The 27,330-nt window shown below is 41.5% G+C and overlaps 1 protein-coding gene across 16 annotated transcripts in view; it reads right to left on the reverse strand.

Moving 5' to 3' along the window:
- Nucleotides 1-27,330, reverse strand: part of MED18 (mediator complex subunit 18) — a 139,615-nt gene that overhangs the window by 2,323 nt on the left and 109,962 nt on the right. For all 16 annotated transcript variants that reach the window (XM_045898300.3, XM_045898298.3, XM_045898301.3 and 13 more), the window contains 9 exons: nt 18,525-18,689; nt 17,616-18,011; nt 12,914-13,508; nt 11,193-11,380; nt 9,526-9,679; nt 6,205-6,260; nt 4,983-5,044; nt 1,731-1,868; nt 1,042-1,118 (listed from right to left, as the gene is read on the reverse strand). In XM_045898300.3, the coding sequence (XP_045754256.1) occupies nt 1,042-1,118; nt 1,731-1,868; nt 4,983-5,044; nt 6,205-6,260; nt 9,526-9,679; nt 11,193-11,380; nt 12,914-13,508; nt 17,616-18,011; nt 18,525-18,689 (1,831 nt within the window). The remainder of the gene's footprint in view (nt 1-1,041; nt 1,119-1,730; nt 1,869-4,982; nt 5,045-6,204; nt 6,261-9,525; nt 9,680-11,192; nt 11,381-12,913; nt 13,509-17,615; nt 18,012-18,524; nt 18,690-27,330) is intronic.

The raw sequence follows: 27,330 nt of genomic DNA on the forward strand, positions 1-27,330 counted from the left end.
TAGTAATTTCTACATCCAATGTGGGGCTTGAACTCATGACCCCGAGATCAAGAGTTGCATGCTCTTCCAACTGAGCCAGCCAGGCACCTCTGGCCTTTTATAAATGTTCTGAGAGTCACCTACACACTTCCACAAATTCCATTTGTAGCCAGCTGATTCTTTAGGTATTGGGTGGGTCCTTAATTACAACAGTAATTCCACATCAAAATACTTCTTGGTTTGTTTCATGAAGACAGCTAACTAAAATGAAATTTATACACTAAATTGGAAGATCAGCAGTGCTAGAAATAACTGAAGTCAAAGAGGCTGAGGTCTTGTCTACCTTAACAACAATTTCCTCATACATACCCTGGGATAGTGAGGTGCAGGAAAAGAGCACCCAGGGGCTTTCAGTCAGTCATTCTTTTCTCCAGTCCTGGTTCTGCAACTTAATGAAACCTGGGCCTGTTTCATTTCTTTTTTTCTTTTCTTTTTTTTTCTTTTTTATTTTTTTTAAAGATTTTATTTATTTATTCATAAGAGACAGAGAGAGAGAGGCAGAGGGAGAAGCAGGCTCCCCGCTGAGCAGGGAGCCCGATGTGGGACTCGATCCCAGGACCCTGGGATCATGACCTGAGCCGAAGGCAGACGCTTAACCATCTGAGCCACCCAGGCGCCCTCTTTTCTTTTTTTTTTTAAAGTAAGCTCTACACCCAATGTGGGGCTTCAATTTACAACCCCCCAGATCAAGAGTCTCGTGCTCCACTGACTGAGCCAGCCAGGTGCACCTGGCCTGTTTCTTCATCAACAAAATGGGGATATTAACAAAGCCTCCAGGTTTATTGCAAGGATTAAATAATATACATAAGATACTACACTCAGTATAGGCATTTCCTACTGCCTATTGGTCCTCATCCCTTTCTCTTAATGTAGTCTTGCAGTCAGCATGCTGTGTCCTTTTAATGATGTCGCTGGAGTCCCGCCCATTGGAACAACTCTGGTATGCCTGTGTTGTGGTGGAGCTCTACTCAGCTCACGGTATTTGGGTCTTCTGGGTCTTACCGTGTAAAATGTTTGCTCTCTTCATGAACCTCCATCTCTGAGCTTTTAAATTCATTTAATTCTTTTCTTATGGCAGCCTGTGGAGTAGAAACAAAAATGTTTCAGCATCTTCTGTCTGCCATAGTATAGCTGTGTCATTTGCCATCTGTTCTCTATTGTGCTTAACTTTGTGAGCCATGGCAACCCACAGAGGGCAAGCCAGAGCGAGGAAAGAAGCCAGGTCCACACACTGAACCTGATACACACGTCGCCTTCCCCGACACCATTCATCTAATAAACCGAATATCCCCCCTTAAACCAAAACATTCACAGAGATTAAAAGAGATATTGCAGCTTTTATAGTTTCCATAGCACGTAAAAATGCTTTTCCGGTTATAAAAGTGAAATACAGGTAATTACTAAAATATACCACCCAAACTCTCTCCAACCAAACCTAACCACTGTTAAAATATGTTTTAATCTCCTTCCAGATTTGTGGACTCTGTGATATAGCAAAGGATTTTCTTTTCTTTTGGTTGTGGTGGTCGTGGTGGCTGTGGAGTCGTTACTATAAAGTTTTGGTTTGTACATCTTGGCATTTTCGTATCTTGATTAGAAATTTAACATTGTATCAAAAGTAAAAACTTTACGGTTTCCCCTTCTACTTAGTGTCTTACATTCTTCAAATAGAGAAACAAACAGCCACCTACCTTGTCAGCAGGGGTCAGTTTGGTCCAAGGTTTGTCAGCTCGTCGGTCATAATCTTGAGCATCTGTTACTTCCACATATTCATTAAACCTCAGGATCTTCCTGGCAAGTAGTTCAGCCACGGTTGGCCTTTGACTGAGCTGAAAGAAATGGAGCCTCTTAATTCACTATGCCACGAATTAGGCATCAAGGATGCATTCAAATTGCCTCTAACCCAGCGCTTCAGCCTCAGCGGCACATTAGAATTACCTGGGGGCCTTTAGACACTACCGATTCCTGGGTCCATTCCCAGAGATTCTAGGTATTGGGAGGTTTTGTTTTGTTTTTAAAGCTCGTGAATGGGGGCGCCTGGGTGGCTCAGTCATTAAGTGTCTGCCTTCGGCTCAGGTCATGATCCCAGGGTCTTGGGATGGAGCCCCACATCGGGCTCTCTGCTCGGCTGGGAGCCTGCTTCTCTCTCTCCCACTCCCCTTGCTTGTGTTCCCTCTCTCGCTGTGTCTCTCTCTGTCAAATAAATAAAATCTTTAAAAAAAAAAAAAATAAAGCTCCTGAATGCACAGCTAAGACTGAGAACCACAGCTATAAACCAGTATAACCAGTATAACCGGTGCTTCTCAAACTTTAATATGCATACAGATTGTCTGGGGACCTGGTTAAAATGCAGATTCTGATTAAGCAGGTCTGAAGTGGGGCCTGAGATTCTGCATCTCTTGCAAGCTCCCAGGTGACACCAGTGCTGCTGGTCCGTGGACCACACTGTGGGTAGCCAAAGGATTAGGACTGTAAACTCATATATAATACATTAGAAAGTGAGTACATTTATTTATTTTTTATTTTTTAAAGATTTTATTTATTTATTTGAGAGAGAGCAAGCACATGAGAGGGGGGAGGGTCAGAGGGAGAAGCAGACTCCCCGCCGAGCAGGGAGTCCGATGCGGGACTCGATCCCGGGACTCCAGGATCATGACCTGAGCCGAAGGCAGTCGCCCAACCAACTGAGCCACCCAGGCGCCCCTAGTACATTTATTTTTTATTTTTATTTTTTTAAATATTTTATTTGAGAGAGAGAGAGAGATAGCAAGAGAGAGAGCACAAATGGGAGGAGTGGGAGAAATAGGCTCCCTGCTGAACAGAGAGCCCTGACATGGGGCTCAATCCCAGAACCCTGAGATCATGACCGGAGCCAAAGGCAGATGCTTAACTGACTGAGCCACCCACGCACCCCGAAAGAACATTTAATATGAAAGCAATATCTAGTGGGTAAATGTAAAGGGTAAATTTCCTTTTAATATGAAAAATGCCTAGATTCGGTAATGAATGATGATTTAAGGTTGCACAATCAGGTAACCTACTCAATCTGAAGGCATCAAGTCCAGCTGTGGCATCTAGCTACTCTCTATCAAGAATGATTCTTCTGGGGTGTCTGGGTGGCTCAGTCAGTTAAGCGTCTGCCTTCGGCTCAGGTCATGATCCCAGGGTCCTGGGATCGAGCCCCTCATTGGGCTCCCTGCTCAGCGGGAAGCCTGCTTCTCCCTCTCCCACTCCCCCTGCTTGTGTTCCCTCTCTCGCTGTGTCTCTCTCTGTCAAATAAATTAATAAAATCTTAAAAAAATAAAAAGAATGATTCTTCTGTTCCTGGAGAAGGGAAAAAGTGGAAAATAAAGAAGAAAATGTCTAGATCCTTGGCTTTTCTGGGGGATTCTTATAAGTTTTAAGAAATATCTACAGAATTCAGGCCAAATCAGAATCGATCAGAGGCAATTATAAACTGTTATGGTGGGAAGGAAAGGAAAAAGGGATTAATCCCCGAGCTTAAAGCTAACATAGTTCTGGTACAGAAAAGATTCTACCCCATTTGATCTGGGACCAAGAACAAAATCCCGCTGGTGTTCTTCATACTTTCCAGGTATCACTAAGGGTCAGTTCAGTTCCTTCGGATTAGAAAACCACCAGTTTGCCAGGCAAAACTGAATGATATACACTCCCCCTATTACCGTCTCTATATTTCAAGAGGTTTTAGAGTCTACATCAAAATCCTAGGTTTACCAAATAAAAGGTCAGAATTTATGCAAACATTAATGGGGCACCTTCCTGTGCCAGGCGTTCTTTAAATAGTAAAAATGAAAAAAAAAACAAACAAACATGCTCTTGATAATGCTGTGTTGTTTTCAGTAACTGCATCATGGATTCTATTTTCACAAATTCATTTCTTTTTATTTTTAAAAAATTTTTTTAAAGATTTTATTTATTCAACAGAGAGAGACACAGCGAGAGAGGGAACACAAGCAGGGGAAGTGGGAGAGGGAGAAGCAGGCTTCCTGCTGAGCAGGGAGCCCGATGGGGGCTCGATTCCAGGAACCTGGGATCATAACCTGAGCCGAAGGCAGACGCTTAATAACAACTGAGCCACCCAGGCACCCCTTCTTTTTATTTTTTAAAAAAACATTTTCTTCTTTCTTTCTTCTTTCTTTCTTTCTTTCTTTCTTTTTTCTTTCTTTCTTTCTTTCTCTTTCTTTCTTTCTTTCTTTCTTTCTTTCTTTCTTTCTTTCTTTCTTTCCTTCCTTCCTTCCTTCCTTTCTCTTTCTTTCTTTCTTTCTTTCTTTCTTTCTTTCTTTCTTTCTTTCTTTCTTTCTTTCCTTTCCTTTCCTTCCTTCCTTTCTTTCTTTCTCTTTCTTTCCTTCTTTCTTTCTTTCTTTCTTTCTTTCTTTCTTTCTTTCTTTCTTTCTTTCTTTCTTTCTTTCTTTCTTTCTTTCTTTCCTTTCCTTTCCTTTCCTTTCCTTTCTTTCTCTCTCTCTCTCTCTTTCTTTCTTTGACAGAGAGAGACACACACACAGCGAGAGAGGGAACACAAGCAGGGGGAGCGGGAGAGGGAGAAGCAGGCTTCCCACTGAGCAGGGAACTGGATGCGGGGCTTGATCCCAGGACCCTGGGATCATGACCTGAGCCGAAGGCAGACGCTTAACGACTGAGCCACCCAGGTACCCCAAAAACATTTTATTTATTTGAGAGAGAGAGAAAGAATGAGTGAGGGGGAGGGCAGAGGGAGAGGGAGAAGCAGACTCCCTGCTGAGCAGGGAGCCTGATTCTGGGCTTGATCCCAGTACACTGGGATCATGATCTGAGCTGAAGGCAGAAGTTTAACTGACTGAGCCACCCAAGTGCCCCAAATTCATTTCTTTCTAACCAAATAGATCATTCAAACACAAGATATGTAATTAGTAGACAGACTGAAACCAAACACTTGAGCTACGTACCTTTCTAGTGAGCCGACGTTTAATCTCTCGTTTTTCTGCTTGCCGATCAGCTTCATTTTTAGCTACAGTCAATAGTCCAAGACAAAGAATATTACTTCAAAACAGGAATTTGCATATCAAAGTTTTCAGCAGTTACAGGGCAGATATTTCTTATAGGCTCCAAGTCAGAATAAAATACTAACTTTGGGGATGGCTAATTAAGACAATTTTCTTGTTAACTGGTAATAGTTGAATACTTAAAAGCAAGAGTCAGCAACACTATGGTACCAAATCCAGCCAGCTGGCTATGTTTTTACTGCCCATGAGCTAAGAATGGTCTTTACATTTTTAAATGATTATATATTGAATGGCTTGGTAAGTACCTACATAATAGCTTCCTTTTGCTTTTGGCCTGCAAAGCTAAACATTTACTGTGTGCCCCTTAGAAAAACGCTGCAGATTCCTGCTCAAGAGTAACCATCAAGAATGAAGAATGGAGATCACACTAAGTTTCGTGTGATATGTCTATAAAGGTTCCCAAGTTTAAAATTCACTTAGTGACTAAACTGTATGTATCCACACGGTGATGAGAGAATAGGGGATGGACTGGTCAGACTGAGTGTGCCCACAAGTGATTCTATGAAGCCTAATCCTCTCAGTGTGGAGGCTTTTAGGGGCAAATTTCACCCTAGAGTCTGGAAAACGGAATCAAATGTGTATTAGATCACAATGCTATTTTAGGAAGTTAATTATGAACACAGAAAGAAAATGAAATACATGTTGCTGTTTCATGACTTCAGATGTATGAAAGTCTTCAGAGATGGAAAAGGCATCTGGGCCTTGCTTTGGGCCCCAGCCCCCAAAGTCCACTAGGAATAGGAAGGTCCCCTCCAAATGCACAGCCACTACCTTCCCCGAAGACAGAGAAAGTTCAGCAGCATCTACCACATGCTGTGAAATCCTCCCACATGGCCAGGGCAGTCTCATGATACTGTGAGAACATTAGAACAGAATTTTCTGGAGGTTCCCAGGACACTAAGCAATACCACAATGATATCTTGTAAAGGAAGCTCGGGGGAATTCTGTTCCTTCAGGGGAAAGGGTATGAGTGGTCCTTCCTGGGCTGGTACACCCACTCCTTGGCCCTTGTAGAAAATGCTTATCTTCTCTAGCATGTATATTAAAGTCAGAAATATAAAGTCTGAGAAACTCTATACAACTTTATTCCCAGAGCTGGACTCACGTTGTAGTATATTTCGCTGTTCTAGTTCTTCTGGTGTTGGTCTTTGACTCAGCCGTCTAAAAAGGAGATAAATAAGGGTATTGTCCATGTTAAACCTCCCAATCCTGCTTATAAAGATTTGTTTTGGTCTCAGTTTATATTAGCCCCTACATTAGCAAGAAAGCAAGAGGTTTTCAAATTGTTTTGGTATTTCATTTGTTTCTCTGTTTATGAAACAATTCTCATGTTTAAAGTGTTAATACAGATACTACAACATAAAATGGAATTGTACATGAACAGGAGGCCAAAATTCCAGTTCTAGCTCTGATATTAATGAGCCCTGTCACCACAAAAAAGCTCAGTTAGATCCTGAGTGTACTCATCTGTAAAATGAAGGTTTGGACTGGACTGTTAGCTCCCAAACAGATTTGCTGAAGGAGCACAGAATTTCAAGGCATATTATAGAAATTCTGATTCAGAAAACCAGGCATGAGGACTGAGATTTTCATATATTTTTTTTTACAATCCTTCCCACATGACTCTGATGTCTTTCTTTTTTCAAACCAGTGATTTAGCAACCACTGGAATTTAAGATTGTCTCTTTTGAAATGATATTCTGTAATTCTATGATTTTAACTTCAGTTCTGTCTGAAATACTGATGAAGTTTCTCATCTAATCCACAGTTCTGAGATGTTACTCACCAACGATAACTTGTCATCTCTGGAATCAGACAGTTTTTCACTTGTTACCTTTGATTTACACTTCAGGCAGTATTTGAACTGCATGTGATGCAAGGTAGGAATTGAAGTAATTTTTGTGCCAGCACTGTTTGTTGAAAAGACCATGAAATTATCTTTGTACCTTTGTCAAAAATGGGCTGTACATATATGGGTGGGTATATTTCTGGACTCTCTTTTCTGTTCCGTTTATCTTTATGTCAACACCATACTGATTAGGGTTACTTTAGCTTTCTAATACGTCTTCAATCAGATTGTTAGTCCTCCAACTGTTTCTTTTCCTTAGTTGCTTTGGTTATTCTAGTGTACTTTGTATTTCCATAAGAATTTTAAAATCAGCTTGCCAATTAAAAAAAGCCTTCTGGGGGGGTAGTTTGATTGGAATTGCATGTATTGATATCTTAATAATACTTGACACTTCTGACCCATGACTATGGTATTTTTATTTATTTAACTCTACTTTTTTTTTTTTTTTAAAGATTTTATTTATTTATTTGCGAGAGAGAGAATGAGAGACAGAGAGCATGAGAGGGAGGAGGGTCAGAGGGAGAAGCAGACTCCCTGCCGAGAAGGGAGCCCGATGCGGGACTCGATCCTGGGACTCCAGGATCATGACCTGAGCCGAAGGCAGTCGCTTAACCAACTGAGCCACCCAGGCGCCCTTAACTCTACTTTCTTAAGCATTATTTTATACTTTGCAGTGTACAGGTCTTACACAATCTTTTGTCAGATTTATCTGTAAATATTTAAAGATGTGTGAAGCTACTGTTAATTGCTATTGTAAGTGTTAATCTGTTGTATTTTTAGGTTCCAATTTCAGACTGTTCACTGCTGGTGTCCAACAAATTCTTCTAAGAAGACTATGACTCATGGGCGCCTGGGTGGCTCAGTTGGTTAAGCGACTGCCTTCGGCTCAGGTCATGATCCTGGAGTCCCGGGATCGAGTCCCGCATCGGGCTCCCTGCTTGGCGGGGAGTCTGCTTCTCCCTCTGACCCTCCTCCCTCTCATGCTCTCTGTCTCTCATTCTCTGTCTCAAATAAATAAATAAAATCTTTAAAAAAAAAAAAGAAGACTATGACTCATGAAACAACACTCAGAGATGAGCAACTAGCTCTGCAGTGAAAGAAAAATAAATCTACTATCAAAGATTCCCATTCTTAACTAATTTCTATCCTTGATGCTCTCTGGCTGACACTCAGAGGGCCACAGTTCTTCATTAAGATTGCTATCCTGGGGGCGCCTGGGTGGCTCATTTGTTAAGCGTCTGCCTTCGGCTTGGTCATGGTCCCAGGGTCCTAGGATCGAGCCCCGCATCGGGCTCCCTGCTTAGCGGGGAGCCTGCTTCTTCCTCTCCCACCCTCCCTGCTTGTGTACCCTCTCTTGCTGTGTCTCTCTCTGTCAAAAATAAATAAATAAAATCTTAAAAAAAAAGATTGCTATCCTGGCCAACAGTAAAGACAGGTGTCTGAGGCAGCAAAGGAGAATATGTCTTAATTAATGGACATCCTAAGTTAATTATTTTGTTAAGAATATGCCAAGAGTTCCACTTCCTTTTCCTCACTCTACCAAAAGAAACATCTGAGTGGTTCAAACACCCATCTATATACCTGGACTCTATGTAATGACATGTGTAGGAAGCTGGCCTGTATTCAGCTTCTCTATGCTTTTGTTTTCAGCTGACTTGAAAAATATACTAACACTTTGGGGCGCCTGGGTGGCTCAGTCGCGGGAAGCCTGCTTCTCCCTCTCCTACTCCCCCTGCTTGTGTTCCCTCTCTCGCTGTGTTTCTCTCTGTCAAATAAATAAATAAAATCTTAAAAAAAAAAAAAGGAAAGAAAAATATACTAACACTTTGAAAGAAGGCAGTTACGTGGGACATGTGAAATAGATACAATGGAAAATATGAGTGTGATCTTTAATTGGGTTGGCATCTCGTAGTTGAGCAACTGGATAAATGACAGAGGAGTCTTGCTGTCCTGGGAAGCGGGTGAATTCTCTAGAAACTTAAAAAAAATTTTTTTAAAGTAAACTCTATGCCCAATGTGGGGCTTGAACTCACCACTCACAGATCAAGAGTCACATGCTCCAATGACTCAGCCAGCCTCTTTAGAAATTTTTTAAAAGCACTATTTAGGGGCACCTGGGTGGCTCAGTTGGTTAAGCATCTGCCTTTAGCTCAGGTCATGATCTTGGGTTCCTGGGATGGAGCTCTGAGTCAGGCTCTCTGCTCAGCGGGGAGTCCGATTGTTCCTCTATCTCTGCCCCATCCCCCGCTCATGCTCTGTCTCTCTCTCAAATAAATAAATAAATAAAATCTTAAAAAAAATAAATAAAATAAAAGCCATATTTATGTCTATCTTGTGGGGTAAAGCTGTGAAATATGTCTATTGCATGGTTTAAAGCTCCAAGAGTCATTTGGTTCCTTAATTTCCAAATTCCTAGAGGATACCCAACTGTGTAGAATGTGTATTTTTAAAAATTATGTGGTTTCTAAAAATTAAAAAAGAAAAAAGATAAAAGTGAATGCTCCACCACAAAGTAAGTCTCTAACACACCTAATGGCAAAATCAAATCAAATCAGTCTTTTCTAAGCCAAGGCTTACCGGATCAGTGTGTTCCCAATCTGGTGCCGTATTTCATTCCATTCCTCTTTGCTTTTCCGAGGCCAAGAATTCATGTTCAACTCTGGTTCACTGAGTCTGTGGTTCAACTTCATTGCCAGTGTGTCCTTCCTCTTCACTTTGTTGGCCAGAGCACCTTTGTGTAAGGGAAAGAAAAAAAAGTAGACGCTAAGGCTCAACCTCACCCGGAACTAGGCAGGAGTCTGAACAAACAGTATCGCATCTCCCAGCTAACGGAGAGGTGGGGGTAAAGTAGAAGATGTCTAAAAACCTAATTAAGTCAGATGGACTCAGCTGGCCCAAAGATATCTTCTCCCTTCTATATTCCTCTACATTTCTTCTAAGTAAGAGTTGCTAGAGGAGAGGGAATCTAAACATGGGACAGCCCTCTGAATGACAACATAAAGGCATTTGCACTAATACATTTCGTAAGATTCCTACTTTTTTTTTTTTTTTTTAAATAGGCTCTATGCCCAATGTGGGGCTTGAACTCATGACCCTGAGATCAAGAGTCATATGCTTTACCAACTGAACCAGACAGGAGCCCCAAGATTCTTATTCTTTTTTTTTTTTTTTTAAGATTTTATTTATTTGGGGCGCCTGGGTGGCTCAGTCGTTAAGCGTCTGCCTTCTGCTCAGGTCATGATCCCAGGGTCCTGGGATCGAGCCCCGCATCGGGCTCCCCGCTCCGCAGAAGCCTGCTTCTCCCTCTCCCACTCCCCCTGCTTGTGTTCCCTCTCTCGCTGTATCTCTCTCTGTCAAATAAAATCTTTAAAAAAAAATTAAAAAAAAGATTTAAAAAAATAAATAAAAAAAATAAAAGATTTTATTTATTTATTTGAGAGACAGAGAGGGAGAGGAGAGCACAAGCAGGGGGAGCAGCAGAGGGAGAAGCAGACTCCCCGCTGAGCACGGAGCCCTACATGGGGCTTGATCCCAAGACCCTGGGATCATGACCTGAGCCGAAGGCTGACGCTTAACCAACTGAGCCACCCAGGCGCCCCAAGATTCCTATTCTTAAAGCTGCCTTCCCACTTGGAGGAATCAGGATCCCATTATCTGCAGATCTATGTACATAAACATGGTTTTTTTTCTTTGCCCCATGGACACAGTAAGTTCATGAGACTAAAGGAGAGCATCCCTATATCTTTTTAACACAGCCCCAATATCAACTTTCTTCTACTCCAAATTCTTTAATACCATCAAGGTGAATAATTCTTTGATCACAAAGAGATAAAAACCTGCATGACTCTGGGTGCCTGGGTGGCTCAGTTGGTTAAGTGTCCAACTCTTGATTTTGGTTCAGGTCATGATCTCAGGGTTGTGGGATTGAGCCCCGCATCAGGCTCTGCACTCAGAAAAAGTCTGCTTGAGATTCTCTCCCTCTCCCTGCATGCTCTCTCTAAAATAAATAAGTCTTAAAAAGAAAACAAAACCCTGCATGACTCAATCTACTTGGCTTGCTCTCACCAGCTCGTCAGAACAATGGGAATAACAGGGACAAGGCTCTATCACAATGGCTTCCAATATCAGTTAGCCAGATGACTCGATGGGAGAGGGTGACTGTTCCCATTTATCTTACACTTGTTAACACCAGGAAGTCGCTTTATCGATAAAATAATTCTCTCCTTTGCTTTTCCCTTTCTTACTATGATGGCTCTCATCTTCATCCTCTTCATCTCGGTATTGAATGGGACCTTCTGAATCAGAGTCACTCTCCTTCTCTTCCTCTTCCTCCTGCAGACACTGTGGTAGTTCAGGAACAACTGAGGTAGATGCTGCATCTTCAATGAATGCAGATGGGTGGCTTTGTTCCTCTTCTTCTTCATCGTCTGGACTAACAAATTAACATAATTATATTTTCCTTTCAGAAACATAACAGGTAACTCATTTGCAAGGCAAAGTACTGAATAACTATGGAAAATTCCACGAGTGAAATAATTTATCCCTTCCCTTAACTTTAAGCATCTTGCTAAGAAACTTTTTAGCAGCTATTAATCTAAAAGGCTCTGGACTCAAATCCTAGCTCTACAACTTACTCATTAGCTTATAAGTTATTTAACTTTTCTGTAAATGTGAATGATACCTACCTGCTAGGCTTGTTGTGAGAATAAAATAGATAAATTCTAGAATGTACTAGTGTTTCGCACACAGGCCCCTGATGATCTACATGTGAGATGCAAGTTTGTTTTGGGCTGATTAAATGAGAAGACCACACAGCATCTAACACTGTGCCTGGCTTATGGAAGATATGTAATAAAGATATTTAGCCCACTTATTTCCCTTGGTTTAACAACGGGGTAGGACAAAATGATAATCTAATCCAAGAAGCAAAGAGAGATGACATTCTTCCCCCCTTTCCACTCTGGAGGTATAAAACTGTGACTTAAGTCCATCTGGAACTCCTAAACTGTCTCTTTCCAGGATGTAAAAAAAATTAATACCGGCAAGTACAAAGATCATGGCCAAGCAACTAAGCAGTATGTGGCAACAACTCTATAACAATTCTCCAACTTGCAAATCTCTGGCAAATCTCCAACTTGCAAAAAGTGTTAACCTTCAGTCACAATTTGTTAGAATTTTAAAAAGGCAAGGTGTTCGGGACAGATGAGGGTGAGAACAAGCTGGCCAGTTCCAGTTTATGAGGCTGGAACACTGACTTATCTTTCAGAGCTCCCTTCTTTTTCTCTAGACTGCTCTCTGTCCCTCTCTACCGTGTTTACGTGCCAGGCACCATGCTTTCAGATTTGTCTAATTTCATCCTCACGAGCCTATGAGGTAGGTATCATCCCTGTTTATGGATCCGACAACTCAAGCGCAGGAAGGTTAAGAACATACACTACTGCAAGCTAGGAAGTAAGAGGTAGAGCTGGGATTTGAACCCAGAGTTATCTTACTCCAAGGTTAATGCTCTTAAGCACCATGTTACACCGACTCCCTTGTATCATATACAAAAAATAGAGTAGTTTTGGGGCGCCTGGGTGGCTCAGATGGTTAAGCGTCTGCCTTCGGCTCAGGTCATGATCCCAGGGTCCTGGGATCGAGTCCCGCATCGGGCTCCCTGCTAGGCGGGGAGCCTTCTTCTCTCCCTCTGCCTCTGCCTCTCTCTCTCTCTCTCTGACTTTCATGAATAAAAAAAAAAAAAAAAAAGAGTAGTTTTAATTATCAAGTACAAAGGCTTGTGACTGCTATGGAAACTGTTATAAAAATCAGGAGGGTAAATAAAGTCCAACTTCTAGAACATGTCTTTATTTGTTGTGTATTCTTACTTTAAATTTAATCACATTTTCTTTTTATCAATAATTTTTTCCAAGAAAGGCTACCTAGAATACAGAAGAGGAAACAAAAGGCAAGCTTTAAAGGCACTCACACTTTCAGCATTTCAATAGTGACGGGAAGTGACCTGGTCCGACCCAGGGTGCTGCTGTCCTCAGAAAAGTTGTCACTGTACTCAAAAAGCAAGGAATGGGCTCTGTGAGAGCCCTCCAAGGGAGGAGTCACGGGAAGTGGGCTGGTCAGGGCCTGCTGGATTCGGATATGCAGTGGGAGTGGAGGCAGCCTACAGGGCACAGGCGGCTCCCCAAAGCTGTGCTCCAACATCCTCTTGGGTACTTCCTTTTTCTGATCTTCCTGCTGGGATACCTCCTGGCACAGGTTTAAGGAAGGTGGGAACTCATTTTCTGGCACAACTTGAAAAGTCTTAGCAAGGAATGGAGGGGACCGTGGGGGTTCGGGAGGTATATGAGTAGGCAGTGGGGGGGATGGAGAGGGAGGTGGGATCATCGACAGTGGTTCAGAGCCCACAGAGCATGTGTTCCTTTCTCTCTGATCACTCGGTGCTTTTGTGGTGGTGGCAGCAGCAGACTCCGAGGCGGGTACCAAGGTTGATGGAATGCCTCTCTTAGGTGGTAAGGGGGGGGATGGTTTTGATAATGTACCGCTGTTTATTGTTTGGGACAGTTCGGCTGGAAAAGAGAGAACAACAACGCAGTTTAAGATGGCTTCACAAATGCTCGCCCAGGGCCTAGATTAGAACTGAGCTTACTCTCAGCTTTCAGGCAAATTATACCATTTCATGGCTTTGCCACAACCTAGGTATCTCCTGTTAAAACAAAATTTATATTTAAGTATCTAGAAGGCCTAATAAATGTACAGACATATAGGAAGACCACTACCTTAATACCCTGATGAGAAATTTCTTACTTCTTTGCTCTAATACATGACTTTTTATGACTTGAGGTGGATAAAGTTAATATGATGAGATAAAAAATGTGGATAATAAGTTCTTTTGTCTAACAGATTCCATTAAAAATTTTAACCATGCAGGTAGCAGTAAAAAAACCCAAATACTATCAGGCATTGTTACCATAACTTGATAAATAATGACATCTAGATATCCCAGCTCTGCATTATAAAATTATCAATAATGAAATCCTGAATTTTTATAGCAAATGCAAAGGCCTTTGAGGAAATCAAAGTGCTTTGCTATCCTTGACTTTGGATTCTCCTTATAGAGGAGGTTATCTTTACCAATTTACAGAAGGAAAAACTGAGGCCACAGAAGTCAGATAACCTGCCCAAGATCATACTACATACAGGCAAGGGCTGGGCTAGTCCCAAGTCTCATTGTTAGACCCCATCCTCTAGATCCCACTGTCTTTGTGATTTTTATGAGTGTCCATACTTCTTATCCTTAATACCCAAACCCCCATCACCACTCCCCACTACACTACGGGGTCCTTGGTGACAGAGCAACCTGTCTCCATCAGTATATCCATAGAGGTGGGCACAGTGCTTGGCACATGGTGGATCCCCAACACATACTTGTTAGATGAGAGGCCCCCACCCTATATCACGCCAGTATATATCCCTATGTGATCCCCCCAAGCCCAAAATGACTCAGGTTTTGATTCAGCAAAGTTGCTCTGGAGGGTTCCAAATGGCCTTTAAGAAGTAGATCACCACATCATGCAGGGGCTAATCTTGCAAAATAATTAAATAGTAGGTAACTTGATCACCAACCTCTATCTCTCTACTCAAAGCCCTAATTTTGGTTACACCACTTGTCTTCAAATGGCTCCCATATATATATATATATTTTAAAGATTTTACTTATTTATTTGACAGAGACAGCGAGAGAGGGAACACAAGCAGGGGGAGCAGGAGAGGAAGAAGCAGGCCTCCTGCTGAGCAGGGAACCCGATGCGGGGCTCGATCCCAGGACCCTGGGATCATGACCTGAGCCGAAGGCAGACGCTTAACAACTGAGCCACCCAGGCGCCGCATGGCTCCCATATGTTTTATCTAGAGAGCAACACCTCAAGGTCCCCTGAAATAAAAATTTATTTACCCTAAGTCCCATTCCACTGGTAGTATTCAAAGTAAAAGCTAGCTAGTTTGATAATGTTTTAATGTCATTAATCATAATTAATTTTTTTCAGTTTTAACTACATCTACATTTTATTAGGCATAGTTACTTATTCATAGGCCAAATTATGAAAACAATTTAAATGTGTAAGATAATCATAATTTAGTAACTGTGAATGAATTAACTCTATATTACTTTAAAAATCATTTAGTTTTTTTTATATATTATAAATGTCCAAATACACTTTTAAAAAAACATAATTCCAGTATAATTAACATACAGTATTATACATCTTAGGTAAATTTTTAAAAGACTTTCTAGAAAAACATTGCATACACATACAAAAAAAGATTAAAAAATATTAATTTTAACCTCAGTGAGATTTTTTGGGTAGACTGGACTTTTGCTGCCTCTCTAAAAATAGCCGTTAGATAGTCCATTTACAACAAAACCTACACTCGACAAGACCAAATTTGAGTATTTTATTGTTTGAATTGATAAGGTAAATTATCTTTGGTAATTTAAGGAAAACATATACCTCAAGATGTTATGTAACTCTGTTACATCTACTCTCACAATGGCACTTGGTTGTAGTTCTGTCGCCAAGATGCTGGAACGTTCATTGGAGGGGTTACAAATTCTCTTCACCTGTTCAGCTATTTATGGTAGTCCCTCCTTTGCCCTAATACTCCTAATTAGTCCTTAGTCTTAATACTGTTACGCCCATCAGTAGACACAGCAATGTCTACAGCGGTGGTTTCTAAATATATGGATCTCATGGACCAATACAATTAAAATGAAATTCTCAACCAACCTCACGTTGTCAATTTTTAATATTGACAAATAAGACTTGATATCAAGTAAACCATTTGTGAAGATAATTCTTTCATGAAAGAAATGGATTTTTATCATCAAAGAATTAGGAAGGTCATAATTTCAGAATAAAGAATAGTCCTTTAAATCAAATCTAGTTAACCTTAATAAAAACTCTGTGAACCATCCTATTTTTCTCCTTCTGCTGAGGACCACTCAAGACTGATGTTGAGGGGTGCCTGGGTGGCTCAGTTGGTTAAGCGACTGCCTTCAGCTCAGGTCATGATCCCAGGGTCCTGGGATCGAGTGCCGCATTGGGCTCCCTGCTCTGCGGGGAGCCTGCTTCTCCCTCTCCCACTCCCCCTGCTTGTGTTCCCTCTCTTGCTGTGTCTCTCTCTGTCAAATAAATAAATAAAATCTTAAAAAAAAAAAAAGACTGATGTTGATCCCTCAGTTACAAGGCCTATTGCTCTGGGCTATTCACCTTAGGGCAGAGAACAGTACACATATTAATATTTTTTATATTATCTTATCCTGAAAAGGGTAGACTATTACTGGTTTAGAGCAATGGTTCTCAATGTGTGGTCCCCATATATGCAGCATCAGTATCATCTGGGAACTATTTAGAAATGCAAATTCTCAGGCCCACCCTAGACTTACTGATTCAGAAACTCTCAGGGCAGGGCCCAGCAATCTGTGTTTCAACAAGCCCTCCAGGTGATCGTGACAAGAACCTGTCTAGAGATCAGTTTGAGAATACAGGTGTACAGGACAGAGGTCTGGGCTCAAGAGTTAAAAAGCCCAGGTTTGGTTTCTATCACTAATTAACTGCAACCTTGAGTGAGTCACAACTTCGTCGTGTTATAATTGCTGTAACTATATAATAGATAAAATCGCTTTCCTACTTCACAAGGAGGTTCTGAAAGCAAGTATATGAAAGCTGCTTGAGTTCCTCAGAGATAAGTCACAGCACTGTCCATCCGGGGTGGTAATAACCGTAATAACCTCCATCCTTTTTTTAATCAAACTACTCCAACCTGCCATACTCACAATATATTCTAAGCCTGTTTTTCAGGGTTCTTGTCACCCCACACAAGGTGGGGGTATTAGCTGTTTAATGAGCATACTTTATTCCTCCCTTCAATCATGAACAAGAACTTCAAGCTGTACTAAGCCTAGTACCATTTTTCCTGAAAAACTACCTTCCTTCCTCTCCTCCCTTTCTCGAAAATTCCTCTAAGAAGGTATACATGTATGTAAGGAAAAGCTGACCTAATTAGGACTTCAGGTAAATATAAAAAAATTCACTAAACTGATAAAAATGTACTGGTTATCTTCCCGGTTTTCCTTCTTCTACCACTTATTTTATTCTTAAGTCTCCCAAGAGAAAACATGACTTTATCAGGACACTTTGAATAATATCTTCTGCAGTTTGCAGGAAGGTATTGTGCCAGACACTGAATCACAAGTTACACTGGCATCTATCCAATCACCTTTTTATCTGTTGGGTTCATGCTGAAGGTAGGCATTGGCGGTTTAAAGTAGGTTAAAATAACCCCCTTTCTCCATGCAGGTCAGAACTGCTATGGTCTTCACATGTCCAGTCCCCCAACTATAAACAGTATTTCAGAAACACTGTTTTAGAAAAATAGATATTAATGCCCCCCCCCCCCACTGGAACTTAATTTTATTGCTATCTGATCCTAGTCCATTTTCATTCATGACTATCTGCCTCATTTTCAAGACTTTTCTCTATATTGAGGGCATTCAGAGAGATGGGACAAGGAGAACTCTCACAGACCAAATCAATATACCAATTATCCAATAAAACAACCATCCAAAATCAAACCCAACCAAACCCGAAGCAATGGAAACCTAAAGAAGTACTTACCAATGACAGGGTTGCTATTTCTGTGAGCTGGTTTAGGGGGAGGGACAGGCGGCTGCTTGGCAGGGACCGAGGGAGTGAGGCTTGGGGCAGCGGTAGTGTTCGCACTGGCCGGAGCGGCGGGCAGAGTCCTGGGTGCTGGGGACGGGGGGACGGAGGAACCAACAGTCTTTGCTGGGTTCACAGCAGCAGGGGCGGCAGCGGGTGCTGCGGTGGGGGCGGCAGCAGGGGCCGAGGAGATGGGCCATGCCGTCCTGCCAGAGGAAGCGGCAGCCTTTGCTTGCCCTTCATTTGCTTCGTGAGAAGAGGACAAGGGTCTTTTAGGGGGAAGCAAAGGCTGTCTGGGTGCGTTCTCAGGAACGGACTCTGCTTCAGAATTAGGCTGGCTTCCAGTTGAGCCTGCGTATTAACAGATGTGATTTAAAAGGGAAGAAGGAGTCACAAGATAGACTGAAAAAGCTAACACATCTACAGGCTTATGGTCAACTTCATCCCTTATTTAACTTTCAGATGAGTTTACAGGCAGTTTCCCAACCTCAACATACTTAAGGTATATATGACACTTTCTCATTCCCAATCTCAAACTAAGAGAGGCTTGTATAGTAGTGATTCTTCACACCAGAGCCAGGCAACCGGAGGAGACACAGAATCCCATGGGTGGAGGAGGAGGAACGTGTAGCTTGAAAAACTCCTACAGGTGTCTGATGCTTAACATCTTCTTCTGTCTTTGAGAATCACAATTTAGGTCTTTTGTGAATGTAAGAATGAGAAGGGGAAAATTCCACTTCAAGCTGCAACTAGTTAAGGAATTGCTAGAGGAGAACAGAATTCCCCCTGGCTCTAGATAAACTCTGAGTTAAATAAAAATGACTGATCCCTGGCTCTTACACTCACAAACCCAGGGGTTCTTACCTAGTCGCTTCTTTGGGTCCTCTTCTGGAACAGGATTCCTAAGACTTGCTATTCTTCCTGACTCTTCTTCTGCTTGCTCGGGACTAGAAGATCTGGTACTCCCTATGGGAGTGGTATGGCCATTTTTTAACATGGCATGGCTCAACTTCCCTGGATCCTCACCACCTGCAAGGTCAAAGAGAAGAGAGCAAACTGATGGACTGGTGTGGTCAGAGAGGAAAGCTGGTAATTTGTAACCTTTCTTATCCCTTTCTCCCCCATTCTGTTTGAGCTGCTGATTTAGATCTAGATTATTTGGATCTTTATAGTAGTAATAGAAATAAGTAATTTCTTTTGCCAATAAACATCTAATTGCCCATTCATTATGTGCCAGGTGTCTTGCTACATAAATAAGACCGACTTAATATAATATACCTAAGTAACAAATGCTAACTATTCAGAGCTGTAACAAATGGAGTGTTGGGGTAGGAATGAAGAAGAAACAGTTCTCTTGGGCTGGGAATGAGGTTGGGAAAGCTTCACAGAGAGTGGTAGCTAAACTGGGTCTTAAAGGAGTAGGAGCCAATCGTACTGCTGACAAGATGAGGAAAGACAGGGAAGAGCAGCATGGATGAAGGGATGAAATCAGTTGGCATGTCTGGGAACTGGCATCTAGTTTGTCTGGCAGGAAAACAGATGCATATAAGAAATAGTCATGGACAGGACTGGAAAGGCCAGCCAGAGCCCAGCTATGAAGGACACCGAATGCCATGTAAAAGAGCCTGGGCCAAATCCTGTAGGCAACGGGAAGCCAAAGAATTAAAGGAGGAGAGAGATCTGATCTGATCTGTCTTTTCAAAGGTTAAATGTGAGAGCTGAGAGGAGGGTGGGTCAGGCAGGGCCTGGTACAGGAAAGCTACTAATAAGCTCCTGATGGAATAAAGGTGAGACACAGCAGAGGGTGCCAGGCATTAGGAATGCGGAGCAAGGGGAAGAACTGGTGGACTGATCAGAGCTCCATGTGACAGAAAGACACATGCTTACAAACTGAACTGCAGAAATGATCCCTAGGCTGGAGGCTTTGGGAGGACCACTCATCACCGTGGAGACTGCAGGTAAGATTCCTGCACGGAACAGTTAGATAAACATTCCCTGCTGAGCTTCCCTGGACTCCTTTGGAGAAGAGAACTGAGAAAACTGGGGTTAGAGACTTAAACTCCGTCTCACCTCCTAGTGTCATGGGGACTGGAAATGGTTGCTCTCTACACAGTTTCCGCTTTGGCTTTCCACAGTGAGATCCTCTGGGTAGTATCATTTTAGTGAGTCTTGAGTTAGTCCCTCAAGTTCTCAGAGACATGTCTCCCTCACCCCAACCTCCTACTAGATTAGACAGGATCATTCTCCATGCAGTGTCAATGAGAGGTGGAGCTTGGCCTGAAAGTACTAAAGAGTCTATGGCAAATGAGCACTAAATGAAAATACATTTCTCAAGCTAAAGTATTCTGATAACTATTTTAAAATAGGGAAGGTAGCAAGATGACAACTATGCAAATGTAGTAAGTTATCGCTTATGTTTATATAGCCCATCCTTAACAAAAACAGGACCTTTTAGAATATAAACCAAGGAATCACTTCAAAGCCAAATAAGACTACTACTTTTGAGGGGCGCCTGGGTGGCTCAGTCATTAAGCGTCTGCCTTCGGCTCAGGTCATGATCCCAGGGTCCTGGGATCGAGTCCCACATCGGGCTCCCTGCTCGGCGGGAAGCCTGCTTCTCCCTCTCCCACTCCCCCTGCTTGTGTTCCCTCTCTCGCTGTCTCTCTCTCTCTGTTGAAAAATAAATAAAATCTTAAAAAAAAAAAAAAAAAAAGACTACTACTTTTGAAAACCATACAGTGAAAGGTTAAGACACATTATTAACTGGTTTCTACTCAGCATGCACTAGGAAAATACTGCAGAAGTGATCAGTTATCAGGGCTCCTGGGTGGCTCAGTTGGTTAAGCATCAGACTCTGATTTTGGCTCAGGTCATGATCTCAGGGTTGTGAGACTGAGCCCCTCATGGGGCTCACACTCAGCGCAGAGTCTGTTTGTCCCTCTCCCTTTGCCCCTCCCCCTGCTTGCCTGCTTGCACACACTCTCTCTAACATAAACTAATAAAGATTTTTTTTTTTAAGATTTCATTTATTTATTTGACAGAGAGAGGCACAGTGAGAGAGGGAACACAAGCAGGGGAATGGGAGAGGGAGAACAGGCTTCCCACTGAGCATGGAGCCTGATGCGGGGCTCGATCCCAGGACCTGGAATTGTGACCTGAGCCAAAGGCAGACGTTTAATGACTGAGCCACCCAGGTGCCCCCAAATAAAATCTTAAAAAGAAAAAGTGATCAGTTATTTCTCAGGCTATTTATTCAGGATTGTCTACTCTCAAGTAAACTTTCTTTTTCAAAATTTTTATTTATTTGTTTTTAAAAGATTGTATTTATTTATTTGAGAGACAGAGAGTGAGGGAGAGAGCGCAAGATGGAGGAGGGTCAGGGGGAGAAGCAGACTCCCCACTGATTGGGGAGCCTGATGTGGGACTCAATCCTGGGACTCCGTGATCATGACCTGAGCCGAAGGCAGTTGCTTAACTGACTAAGCCACTGAGGTGCCCCTTTTTAAAAATTTTTTAAGATTTGTTTTAAATTCAAGTATAATAAAATACAGTGTTAGTTTCATGTGTACAATATAACGATTCAACAATTCTATACATTTCTCAGTGCTCATCATGGTAAGTGTGCTCTTAACCCCTTCACCTATTTGACCCCCCACCCCCACTTTCCATGTGGCAACTGCCAGTTCTCTATATTTCAGAGTCCGTTTTTTTGTGCGTCTTTTTTCTTTGTTCACTTGTTTTATTTCTTAAATTCCACATATGACTGAAATCATATGGTATGTCTTTTTTTTTTTTTTTAAAGATTTTTATTTATTTATTCATGAGAGACAGAGAGAGAGAGAGAGGCAGAGGGAGAAGCAGGCTCCCAAGGAGCAGAGAGCCCGATGCGGGACTCGATCCCAGGACCCTGGGATCATGACCTGAGCCGAAGGCAGACGCTTAACCATCTGAGCCACCCAGGCGCCCTGGTATGTCTTTTTCTAACTTATTTCATTTAGGATTATATCCTCTAGATTCATCCCTGTTGTTGCAAATGGCAAGACTTAATTTTTTTTTTTTATGGCTGAGTAACATTCCATAATATGTATGTGTGTAAACACACACACACAGACACACACACACACACACACTGTCTTTATCCATTCATCTATGGATGGACACTTGGGTTGCTTCCATATCCTGGCTATTGTAAATAATGCCGTAATTAATTTTTTGAGGAATGTTCATATTGTTTTCCACAGTGGTTGTATCAGCTTGCATTCCCACCAACAGTGTATGAGGGTTCTTTTTCCTCCACATCCTCACCAACACCTGTTATTTCTTGTGTTTTTTATTCTAACCATTCTGACAGGTGTGAGGTGTGCATTTTCCTGATGATGAGTGCTGCTTAACATCTTTTCATGTATCTGTTGGCCATCTGTTTGTCTTCTTTGGAAAAATGTCTATTCATGTCTTTTGCTCTCCCCCTTTTTAAAAAGATTTTATTTATTTATTTGAGAGAGAGAGAATGAGGAGGGGGAGAGGGAGAGGGATAAGCTCAGCAGGGAGTCTGACATAGGGTTCAATCCCAGGACCCTGAGAATATGACTTGAGCTGAAGGTAGGCACTTAACCAACTGAGCCACTCAGGTGCCCCCTTCTGCCCAATTTTTTAACTGGGTTATTTGTTTTTTTGGTGTTGAGTTGTATAAGTTCTTTATGTATTTTGGATACAAACCCTTTACTGAATATATCATTTGCAAATATCTTCTCCCACTTGGTAAGTTATCTTTTTGTTTTATTGTTTTCTTTGCTGTGCAAAAGTTTTTTATTTTGGTGTAGTCCCAATAGTTTAATTTTACTTTTGTTTCCCTTGCCAAAGGAGGCATACTTAGAAAAATGTTTCTATGGCTGATGCTAAAGAGCTTACTGCCTATGTTTCCTTCTAGGAATTTTATTTATTATTATTATTATTATTTTATTTATTTATTTTTTTAAGATTCTATTTATTTATTTGACAGAGAGACAGCGAGAGAGGGAACACAAGCGGGAGGTAGAGGCAGAGGGAGAAGCAGGCTTCCCATTGAGCAGGGAGCCCGATGCGGGACTCGATCCCAGGACCCCGGGATCATGACCTGAGCTGAAGGCAGACGCTTAACGACTGAGCCACCCAGGCGCCCCTTATTATTATTATTTTTTAAAGATTTTATTTATTTATTTGAGAGAAAGAGAGAGTGAGAGAGAGAGCCCAAGAGAGGGTAGGGTCAGAGGGAGAAGCAGACTCCCCGCTGAGCAGGGAGCCCGATGCGGGACTCGATCCTGGGACTCTGGGATCATGACCTGAGCCGAAGGCAGTCGCTTAACCAACTGAGCCACCCAGGCGCCCCTCCTTCTAGGAATTTTATGACAGGTCTTACATTTAGGTCTTTAATCCATTTTGAGTTTATTTTTGTGTGTGGCATAAGGAAGTGATCCAGTTTCATTCTTGTCAATGGAGCTGTCCAGCTTTCCCAGCACGATTTGTTGAAGAAACCCTTTTTCCATCATTGTATATCCTTGCCTCCTTTGCCATAGATTAATTTACCATATAATCGTGGGTTTACTTCTGGGCTCTCTATTCTGTTCCACTGATCCATGTGTCTATTAAAATTTCTTATATTTAATGCAAAGGTTTTCTACGATGTTAACAGAGTGGAGTATAAGCAGTATCCAGCTTTAACACCTATGAATGTCCATGCCCATCTTAGAAAACATATTAAATATTTTATAATATATTCAAGTTAGAACCCTATATATTTAAGCCAAAAGCTGTGTCTGAGTATGAAAAAAACTTCAAAGTTCAAATGTTGCTTTTGGCCTAAACTGGAGATATAGAAGCCAGGCTCCAAGGTCTATCTCAGAGTTTTTTCCTAGAGTAAAGCTTTCAGTCAGTTCTCTGGTTGGCAGAGTAGTATCTTGCCAAATGGCTACAACTCATTTATCAATTGTGCCTTTGGGCTTGTAGGCTAAAAACAACTTGGATCAAGAGCCAATAGGAAGCATAGGGCGAAAGAAACTGAATGAAGGTGAAAAACAACAAACAAGTAATGTACGGGGTTTGTGAGTGAGTGAGCAAGAAAGGTGAGGCAGAAGAGGGCATGGGGTAAGAAATGGATAGTATTATAAAAAAAAAAAAGCAAGGTTTGAAGATGCTACAACAGAGGTGTTACAATTATAGTTAACCACCTAAAATACCTAGAAGATTTTATGTCCAAATGTAAAATTCAAAGTCTCATAAAAAACTGGTTATCCATGCTAATAGCTAACCATGTAGAAAATTCAGAAAAATAGAAAAAAAAAAGCCCCCTGTATTCCCATCCTGACAACCAATGCTAATTAATATTTTAGTAATTTTTCTTCATGTTTGTTTCTTTGTTAAATGTTTATATAGTTGAGAGGTGCCTGGGTAGCTCAGTTAGTAAGCGTCTGACTCTTGATTTCAGCTCAGGTCATGATCTCAAGGTTGTGAGATCGAGCCCCACGACAGGGTATGCACTGGGCCTGGAGCCTACTTAAGATTCTCCCTCTGCTCCACCACCCTTAAAAATTTTTAGGTAGTTGAGATTTAAAAATCTTCAATCTAGGGGCGCCTGGGTGGCTCTTGATTTCAGCTCAGGTCGTGATCTTGGGGTTGTCAGATCAAACCCCACATCAGGCTCTGCTTGGGATTCTCTCTCTTCCTCTCCCTCTGCTCCTCCCCCTACTTGTGTTCTCGCTCTCTAAAATAAATCAATCTTTTTCTTTTTCAAGATTTTATTTACTTATTTGACAGAGAGAGAGCGAGAGAGTGTGAGCACAAGCAATAGGAGTGGGAGACAGAGAAGCAGGCTCCCCACTGAGCAGGGAGCCCAATGTGGGGCTTGATCTCAGGACCCTAGGATCATGACCTGAGCTGAAGGCAGATGTTTAACTGCCTGTGCCACCCAGGTGCCCCCAAAATAAATAAATCTTTAAAAAAAAATCTTCAGTCTATACAATTTTATTAAATTTTGTGAATAAGCAATATATTAATATGGTTCAAAACCTAAAAAGTGTAATATTCCATTGGTTTGGTTCTTTTCTCCCATTGGCCAAAGGACAGGATACAGTTTTAAAATGTGGTTTTCAGATGTGTCTCATGCAAAGGAACTCTAATGAAGAGAAATGAAATACAGCCAACGTACTGTAGTCTTAACTCTTTCGATAAGCTGCTTCGTAAAAATCACACATTGGAGAAAAGTCCTGACATTACTAAATGAACGTTGAAACACCAAAACATGATCTTTATGACAAACAGAAGATTAGGGAAGCAATCTGGGCATGGAGACAACTTTGGTCAAAAACTCAAACCGGGCAACCCTCTCAGGTCCCCCTCCCTCTTCGGGGGCTTTGTACCATCACTTTACTATTGCTCAATAAACTTTGCTTTGTTGCCCACCAAAAAAACCCCCAAACCAAAAAACAAACAAAAAAATCCCCAAAACTCAAACAAATAGGGACACCTGGGTGGCTCAGTTGGTTAAGCGTCTGACTCTTTTGATTTTGGCTCAAGTCATGATCTCGGAGTCACAGGATTGAGCCCTGCATCAGGCTCCATGCACTCAGCCTGGAGTCTGCCTGAGATTCTGCTCCTCCCCCCCATTTTCTCTCTCTCTCTAAAACAAATAAACAAAAATCTTTAAAAAATATATATTAAAACAAACAAAAAAAACAAAGGAAAGCAACACAGTACGACAGCCGGCACAAAGCTGAGATCATGCAGAGACACAGAGAAGGTCGGCTCCAAGGATCCTCCACAAGCCACTCAGTTTCAGAGTTAAAGATCACAGGGGCGCCTGGGTCGCTCAGTCAGTTAAGCGTCTGCCTTCGGCTCAGGTCATGATCCCAGGGTCCTGGGATCGAGCCCCCCATCGGGCTCCCTGCTCAGAGGGAAGCCTGCTTCTCCCTCTCCCACTCCCCCTACTTGTGTTCCCTCTCTCGCTGTCTCTCTCTCTCTCTGTCAAATAAATAAATAAAATCTTAAAAAGAAAAAAAATTAAAAGAAAAAAGATCACAGCCACCTGTAGACACCTGGAAGGAAGAGTGAACAGTCCTTTTTTTTTTTTTTAACCCCTCACCAAGAAAATGGCCACCTTTAGTATAGGAAATTTGGAGGTAATTATTAGAATAAAATCATTTCATATTTACATCTCTAAGTTGAGATTCCTTAAAAAAATCAGTTATTCTTGCTTATGTTTTAATATTTTCCCTTCACTCGATATCTTCATTCCCACAAAAAATATTTGCCTTCCTTAAATAAATCAAATATAGATAGCACAGCATTGAATTCTCTCAAAATATCTTATTAGTATTTAGTTTTTTTATTGTCAAGTATAACATTAGTAGAGAAAAATATTTAAAACATAAACGTAAATTTCAACGAGATATTACAAGGACACTTTTGTGATCATCAAGGACATTAAAAAATGTTTCCAAATAGCCAAACTGTGGGAAAAGCCCAGATGCCCATTGACAGATGAATGGATAAAGATGTGGTGCATACATACATACATACATACATATATACACAATGGAATATTCCTCAGCCATCAAAAAAATGAATCTTACCATTTGCAATGACATAGATGGAACCAGAGAGTATTATGCTAAGCGAAATAAGTTAGTCAGAGAAAGACAATTATCATATGATTTCACTCATATGTGGAATTTAAGAAACAAAACAGAGGATCATAGGGGAAGGGAGGGAAAAATAAAATGATGAAATCACAGAGGGAGACAAACTGTAACAGACTCTTTTTTTTTATTAACATATAATGTATTATTTGTTTCAGGGGTACAGGTCTGTGATTCATCAGTCTTACACAATTCACAGCGTTCACCATAGCACATACCTTCCCCAGTGTCCATCGCCCAGCCACCCCATACTTCCCACCCCCCACCACTCCAGCAACCCTCAGTTTGTTTCCTGTCTCTTATGGTTTGTCTCCCTTTCTTGTTTCACCTTGTTTCATTTTTCCCTCTCTTCCCCTATGATCCTGTCTTGTTTCTCAAATTCTTCATATCAGTGAGATCATATGGTAATTGTCCTTCTCTGATTGACTTATTTCAAGAGACTCAACTATAGGAAACAAAAAAAATAAAAAAATAAAAATAAACTAACTAAATAATAATAAAAAATTTAAAAAAACTATAGGAAACAAACTGAGGATTGTTGGAGGGGAGGTGCGTGGGGGGATGGAGTAACTGGGTGATGGGCATTAAGGAGGGTGCGTGATGGAACGAGCACTGGGTGTTATATGCAACCGATGAATCACTGAACTCTACCTGTGAAACTGATAATACACTATATGTTAATTAATTGAATTTAAATAAATAAGAAAGAAAGAAAGAAAGAAAGAAAGAAAGAAAGAAAGAAAGAAAGAAAGAAAGAAAGAAAGAAAGAAAGAAAGAAAGAAAGAAAGAAAGAAAGAAATGTTTCCAGAGGGTGTGCCTGGGTGGCTCAGTTGGTTAAATGTCTGACTTCAGTGTAGGTCATGATCTCAGGGTCGTGAGACGGAGCCCTGCGTTGGGCTCTGTGCTCAGAGAGGAGTCTGTTTCTCTCCTCTCCATCTGCTCCCTGCACACACCCCCACCCCGCTCACATGTGCTCTGTCTCTAAAAATGAACAAATATAT

Source organism: Mirounga angustirostris, unplaced genomic scaffold, assembly GCF_029215605.1.
Source record: "Mirounga angustirostris isolate CCGP_5_RB_7025 unplaced genomic scaffold, mMirAng1.0.hap1 SCAF_4, whole genome shotgun sequence".
Taxonomy (NCBI): Eukaryota; Metazoa; Chordata; class Mammalia; order Carnivora; family Phocidae; genus Mirounga; species Mirounga angustirostris.